This window comes from Mangifera indica, chromosome 5 (genome assembly GCF_011075055.1).
Source record: "Mangifera indica cultivar Alphonso chromosome 5, CATAS_Mindica_2.1, whole genome shotgun sequence".
NCBI lineage: Eukaryota > Viridiplantae > Streptophyta > Magnoliopsida > Sapindales > Anacardiaceae > Mangifera > Mangifera indica.
Genome location: NC_058141.1, coordinates 3,438,304 through 3,445,689, shown reverse-complemented (window position 1 = coordinate 3,445,689; position 7,386 = coordinate 3,438,304). Strand labels below are relative to the sequence as shown.

Here is a 7,386-nt window from a genome sequence, read left to right as displayed (position 1 = left end):
TTTGGGTTCGACTCTATAGTCAAAAATACAATTAAGCACCTATATTATTACCCTGTGATATGCTTGTATAGAAATAAGATGTTAATGGTAGATTGCTATCCTCTTGTGTCAACAGTTTATTCGATAAAACTATGTGTGTGTACATATAAAATAAATATATACAAAATATATTACCATATAATTAAATTAATTTAAATTAAAAATAAAATAATACTTATTCATATAATTAGATATTATCCATAAACATAAATAAAATATATGTACAAAATATACACATGACATGTGCACAATTAATTCTCGTATGTGGGTTCAATTTTAAGTTTAGTTTATAATATTTATCTTTGCAGCATGTCGATGTTAAGGCAAAACTTGCACTCGGAGCCCAAAATATTACATATAAGTTTCTTAAATTAATAAAAATTAATTTAAATATTATAAATTATAATTTATTAATTATCCAAAATTAAAATCAAATAATAAGATATAAGTATTATATTAAATTTCTAAAGATTTAAGCTTGCTAATTCACTAAATTAGCCGACATCAAACTCAAATTTAAGTTAAATGTCAAACTCAAATGGCACGAGGAGGTGGCAATTTAAGCCCCTAATCAAGATGGGACAAAATGGGGGAAACTTAATCAAGTTAATGTCAGCATGTGTGAAAGCTTATGGTCAAATTGCTCAAAACAAGAAACGGTATAAAACAACAACGAAACGAAACGAAACTTCCCCTTCTTCCACACTTATACCCCTTCTTATACTCCTTTCATGCTAATCAATGACAACCCGCCATTAATATGCCAACTCTTGACCACACACACACACATACATATATCTTCTCTTCATTTCTTCACAAATTTTTCCATCAAAAACCATGAGCATTGGCATAGTGGAAATGGCTCTCAACAGCCTCGGAAAAGGCTTCGACTTAACTTCCGATTTCAGGCTCAAATACTGCAAAGGCAAACACAGATTAATTCTACTCAACGAAACTCATAGAGATCTTGATCTTCCTGGCTTCGGACCGATCAAAGACGTTTCCATCGATATCAAATGCGATAAGGGCGATCGTACTCGTTACCAATCCGATATTCTCGAATTCAATCAGGTATTTTCTTTCTTCATCATCATCATCATCTTCTTCTTCTTCTTCTTCTTCTTCATTGATTCATTGATGAAGTATGTATATTCAGATGGCAGAATTTTTCAACCAGAAGAATTCGGTACCGGGGAAAATTCCGTCGGGGCATTTCAACGCCATGTTTAACTTGGAGAGTGGTTCGTGGGCGAGGGATGCAGCCAACATAAATTATTTGGGACTTGATGGATATTTTATCACACTCTTCAATCTTCATATTGATCGATATCCTCTCCTTCTCTCTGATGAAATTTGTAACGCAGTCCCTTCTTCTTGGGACCCCTGTGCCCTTTCAAGGTAACGTAAGTTCATAATTCTCACGTTGTTATTATTATTATTATTATTTATAATTCTTGTTATATTATTTCTAGTAACATCGATTAAAACAACGTTATTTTAATATATTCTAATTGAATTCTTCTAAATTTACAAGTTTGATAAGACGAACAACCAAGTAATTAAATTAAAAAGAAGAAAGTCCTCCTATCACAATGTTTATAACATTTCACAAAGTAATTACGCCAATTTGAGTGGCATTGACATTTAATGGATATCTCTAGTGAATATGATTCAATTAGAATGGGCTATTTGAACTTAAATTTAAATTTAAATTAAATAAGTATAATTAGAGTTAATGTAAACATTTGAATTTATACCAACTCAAATTGAATTTTAAATTAAATTATGTTTTGAAACAAGTTTGAAATTCAATTAATAATCTTGAATTACTCTTTTAAATTCAAACAAATATTAAACTAAAATTTTTATTTTTTAACTAATCGTAAATGGATCTTATTCAAACTTATTTAGTTTATATGATATGAGTATCAAAATACACATTATTTAACTGGACTTTTGACTGCGAAAAGAAAGGGAAAGAATTAGAAAAAAAAAAATAATTCAGAATTAAAATAGTTTGTTTGGTCCAATAGCCTATAATTACTTGTTTGGTCTTAGGATTCTAGTTTCTTAGTTGACTAGTCAATCTTCATGCGAAATTATAGGGAAAAAGTCAGCTATTTGTATGATCCCAGCTCACTGAATTTCTGTATTTTTTATCTGAATGGATTTTCTTTTCACACTCACACCGTCAGATTATGCCACATCACATCTCTGTTTATTAATAATTGCCACATGACAGCGGCTTTCTTCCCTTTGAAATTTTCTGTTCGGAGTCTGGTGAAATATATGACAAATGGTTGATGTTAAGTTGCCAATTTCCTCAAACTCCTTAGGATGGAAATTTCCAAAAAAAAAAACCCCAAAATTCGAAAATGTCAAAAAAGTATCAACTTACCTGTTGTCATTGAAATTTGTACTAATGCTTGACTGTTTGTGAGATCAACGCAAAAATACGAAGAGACAGATTAAATAATTAAAAGGCCAAAAAACCTATTCCCACTCAAGGTTTAGTAAAAACTCAAACTTTCATTTTTTAATTTTTAAAAACTTAAATATTTACCTTTTTATTAAAAGTTACTGTTAGGGTTGAAGATAAAAAAGTCATTTAGAAAAAATATTTAAAAAATTAAAAATTTATTAAATTTTCCCCCTCTAGATTTACAAAATTAACAATTTTTCTTACCCAAAATTGTAAAATGACCATTTCCCTCACCCAATCCTATGTTTCGTACTTTTTAAATTTTTCTCTTCAACCACCTCCAAAACTTTTAGAACTTTCATTTCACCCCCCAAATAGTTTCCACCTATTGCCCTTTTACCGACAACATCCTCCCTTTATCTTCAACCGTCCCTCTACCTGAGATCGAGTGGCAAGTCAACCTAGCATTTTTCATTAGCGATTTCATTCTCTTCCAGCATGAGGGTGATCCGATTCTATGACCTTTCTTCCTCCTTTCTCTCTTGATCTTAGACAACAACAAAGCATCCGACGACAACACAATTCTGGTGCAATGGCAACACAACTTGGTTCTAAAGCTATGGTTGTCTCTTCGTCTCTATCGACAAAGAGACAAAGAGACGTCTCTTCATCAACGGATCTCTGTCCAAGAAGAGACAAGGATGATGCCTAAGATGTCGTTGTCTCTTCTTCTTTTCTTTAGCTTGTCGTCGTTGCCGTCACCGGAGAGGGAAGAAAGAAAACCTAGGGTTGGGGGAGGGAATGGTCATTTTTCAAACTTTGGGTGAGGGAAATGTTACTTTTTAAACCTGTGGAGAAAAATGTGACAAATGTTTTATTTTTTAATTTTTTTAGTAAATAATAGTTTTACTCCTAACTCTAACTGAGATTTTTTACGAAAATTAATTCATGGGTAGGTGTTTAAAGTTTTAAAAGTTAGAGAGTAGGAGCTTGAGTTTTCAGTATACCTTATGTGGGAACAAGTGTTTTGGCCTAATTAAAAGGTTGATTTCTGACATGATTGGCCTATAAATAACAAGGGTCTTTGTGCAGAGTAGTTTTATTATTTGAACAATGAAAACAATAGGTTATATTACAATTGAATGTTGAAAAGTGTAGCTCTCCTATCTTTTTCACTATTATAAATTTATGAACAATATTATACGTATCTATTTTGATTATATAAATATATATACATTTATATATGACATCACATAAGTTTGTGTTGTTTTATCTTTAATTCAAAATCATCTAATTATATAATATTGTATGTAAGTGTGTACATATTTGTATACTTAAAATGAGTGCATATAATTTTATTGTAAATTTATAGTAACAGACATTAGGGTTTTATGTATAACTGTCTTATGAGATGTAGGACTTTGTTATTTAATGCTAGACAAGTTGCAAGAGTTATGATGGATTTGGGCTAGGGCTAAAGTTTATTAGCCAACTTGGCTTGAATGATTTAACGAGCCCAAAATGAACTCACCTAAGCCAAGTTCATGAGTACAAAAAAATTTGTTTCAAATGGATTAAGATGATATTGTTTTGATCAATATATATTAAAATAAAATCGTTTTGATCAATTTTGGCCCAACTATAATATCAAGAGGTGAACTCAAGTTTGACTCCTTTCAAGTCAAACTGAATTTGAATTGGTCTAAGAATAGCTTAAGTTACCCCAAATTCGAGCTCGATTCAATTCAAATTTACTTTGAAGTTAGACTACTGTTTTTTATTTATGACTTCTAGATAAAATTGTATCATACTCATAACTTCCTTCTTGAGCAATGGGTTGAGATAATGTTTGTCCATTAGTCGTTGACCACTTCTACAAATGTCTTATCTTAATCAATAAGGAGTCTTGACCGCATAATGGAACTAAAAACAAATAAATTTCACCATCAAATGCATGATAAATTTCTCTCCAACTCACATTCCTCCCTGAACAATGTCACCAAAATTGCATTCTTGTTTGACAGATTCATCGAGAAATATGGAACACACATTGTTGTGGGGCTCAGCATTGGTGGCCAAGACGTGGTGCTAGTCAAGCAAGACAAGTCTTCCAACTTGGAGCCATCAGAACTCAAAACCCATTTGGAAAATCTCGGAGATCAACTCTTCACCGGAACCTGCAGTTTTGCACCGAAGAGTAAAGAACACAAGCACAAGGTCTGCAAATCATCAATCATCATCATTAATACACTAATTTAAATCCCCTTTAACACTTAATTTTTTGCCTGAATTGCAGACGCCAGAAGCCTTCAATGTATTTGACACGCAACCTGTGGCCTTCAACAGCTTCTCCTCCATAAGTTCAAAAGATGTATGCTTGTGTGAACATGCTCAAATTAAGCAGAAATGTTTACCCTTTTAACTAATATTTGCAGAATGGTTGCAGGGAATCAGTGTCATTTGCCACAAGAGAGGAGGTGACACTTCAGCCTGTAGCCACTGTGAATGGCTTCCAACAGTTGCTTCAAATCCTGATGCAATCAATTTCAACTTCATTCCCATCACTTCTCTCCTTAAAGGGGTTCCTGGAAAAGGCTTTTTATCGCATGCCATCAACCTCTACCTTAGATGTATGTGGGTCTTTATGAATTTGCCTTAACCATCTTTCTTAAGATTTTGGATCCTCTAATGAAAATTTGTCTATGGAAGTGCAGACAAGCCTCCTATAGCTGATTTGCAGTACTTTCTTGACTTCCAATCTCACAAAATTTGGGCTCCCGTTCACAATGACTTTCCTCTTGGTCCTTCAAATATGTTCACTCCATCGCCTGCTCTGCATTTCCACATGATGGGTCCAAAGCTGTATGTAAATACTATTCAGGTACATCGATTTAATCGAAAAAAGTTCAAAATTTTCTTTCCAATTTACGGAATTGTGAGTTACAAGATTTATTGGGTCCATCAGGTTACATCAGAGGCCAGACCTGTCACCGGAATGCGCTTGTATCTGGAAGGAAAGAAATGCAATAGGTAATTTTATTTCAATGAAAATTTTCACGTCTGGTACACGGTTAGATATTGTAGATTTATCTCGTCTCGCACTGGATTCTAAACCCTACAAGTAAAAGATAAATCTACTGGTTTTTATGTTGGAATGCATTAGTATTACATTAAGAAGGAAAGAGTATATATAGTATAATGAGTTCAAGATTTAGTGTTCATGTTTTATCAATTGAAACTCAGAACATGTGAAGCCCGTTGATCTACACTTTTAAGTTTGAATGATCCAAGAAAACCCGGGAATCCAAAACCCATTTGAGCATAATGGACTGGCTAAAGGAAGTCAGACCCTTGAGTTACCTATGGGCTAACCAACATCGATGACAACTTAATTATAAAGATAAAGTATTTATCCCACCCAATAGGAATAGGAAGAAAGTATTCTCTAACATAAATTAGGAAATGGACTAATACGAGAATAAAAATAATCCCTAAAAATAAGGATGAGGATAAATAATCCTCCATGCGCATAACCTCCCCGTCTTGTACCAATTTTCTGAAGTATAATTTATAAAAATATCTACTACGCTTGTAATTATTTTCTGCAATATCATTGTTATAATAGTGCCTAAGAGGAAGGGATGAGAAGGGGGACATGTAAGGGGAGGGGACGAGGGAGAATTATTCTCCGCAGTTAGGCCAGGAAATTTTAAGGATGCATTCTTTTGATATTTGCAGGCTAGCCATTCATCTGCAGCATCTCTCAAACACCCCAACAGTGCTTGAAAACAGGATACACCCCCTACCACTGTGGCGAGGATCAGAAGACATTGCCGACGACCGATTCATTGAACCAATCCATCGAAAAAATTTCTCTCATATATGCACAGCACCAGTTAAATATAATCCCAAATGGACAACCAGAAAAGATGTTTCATTCATTGTCACCGGAGCTCAACTCTACTTACAAAAACATGAATCCAAGAGTGTCCTTCACCTCCGCCTCTTATTCTCCAAGGTCTTGAATTCTTTTATAGTACAATCAAATTGGGCACAAGGGTCTGCCGGATTTTCCCAGAAGTCGGGTCTTTTTTCCACCATAAGTACATCTATTACAGGCCACCAAGTAAAAGAGAAAACGCCAGTTGTGGTGGTGGATTCTAGTGTTTTTCCTTCGGGGCCGCCGGTGCCAGTTCAAACACTGAAGCTTTTGAAATTTGTAGAGACTTCACAGCTGTGTAGAGGGCCGCAGGACAGTCCAGGCCACTGGCTGGTCACCGGAGCTCGGCTAGACTTGGAGAAGGGGAAGATATGTGTTCATGTTAAGTTCTCGTTATTAAACAACTGTGAATGAGTTCAAAAATTCGAATCCCATTTGAGTTTGATTAAAATTTAAAAAGGTTAGTTTTGTTACAGAGCCAGGTGGCTTTCCACCAAATTAAGACGAGAAAAGGTGGTGGGAAAGCATTTATTAATTGCAAGCACATGAGAAGAAAATTTGGCCAAAAGAGTGTGGATGTATTAATGGAGTTAGAAAATTGGCTTGGAAATTTGACATCTTTGTTGACTGGACGGGCGGCAAATTGCTTGTAAATACCCCCCTCCTCTCTTCATGTAACATACATATTTCTTCATCCGGATATCATATTTGAATTACTTTTGCTCTTCTTCTCCCTTCTTCTTACTTTTACTTAAATCTCATTATCCTTACATGATTATTATTTTTATAACACGTTATCAGTACGATCAGCTCAGGTATATTATATATTTTTATTATGTCATTATGCTGCTTATATATTATAAATACGGATATCTCACTTGTGATATCTCAATTATCTTTTAATTTTTGTTATGCTCTATTTAATTTTTCTTTATAATTATATCATATTTACAATCCGAAGTTTATAAAATTATAAATTTGGATC

At 33.9% G+C, this 7,386-nt stretch overlaps 1 protein-coding gene across 1 annotated transcript; it reads left to right on the top strand.

Annotated features, from left to right (window-relative positions):
* Window positions 1-809: 809 nt before the first annotated feature.
* Window positions 810-7,127, top strand: LOC123216220 (MACPF domain-containing protein At1g14780-like). Its single transcript, XM_044636618.1, has 8 exons — window positions 810-1,110; window positions 1,196-1,437; window positions 4,486-4,678; window positions 4,758-4,832; window positions 4,908-5,091; window positions 5,176-5,342; window positions 5,427-5,491; window positions 6,200-7,127. Exons 1-8 carry the CDS (start codon window positions 877-879, stop codon window positions 6,813-6,815), a joined length of 1,776 nt encoding a protein of 591 aa, XP_044492553.1. The 5' UTR covers window positions 810-876; the 3' UTR covers window positions 6,816-7,127.
* The last annotated feature ends 259 nt before the right edge of the window (window positions 7,128-7,386 follow it).

Bases quoted from the DNA above. Each gene is read 5' to 3' on its own strand.
- LOC123216220 (XM_044636618.1), top strand. From the start codon at position 877: ATGAGCATTGGCATAGTGGAAATGGCTCTCAACAGCCTCGGAAAAGGC. The intron at 1,438-4,485 runs GTAACGTAAGTT...CTTGTTTGACAG, and splicing joins GACCCCTGTGCCCTTTCAAG to ATTCATCGAGAAATATGGAA. The intron at 5,092-5,175 runs GTATGTGGGTCT...ATGGAAGTGCAG, and splicing joins CATCAACCTCTACCTTAGAT to ACAAGCCTCCTATAGCTGAT.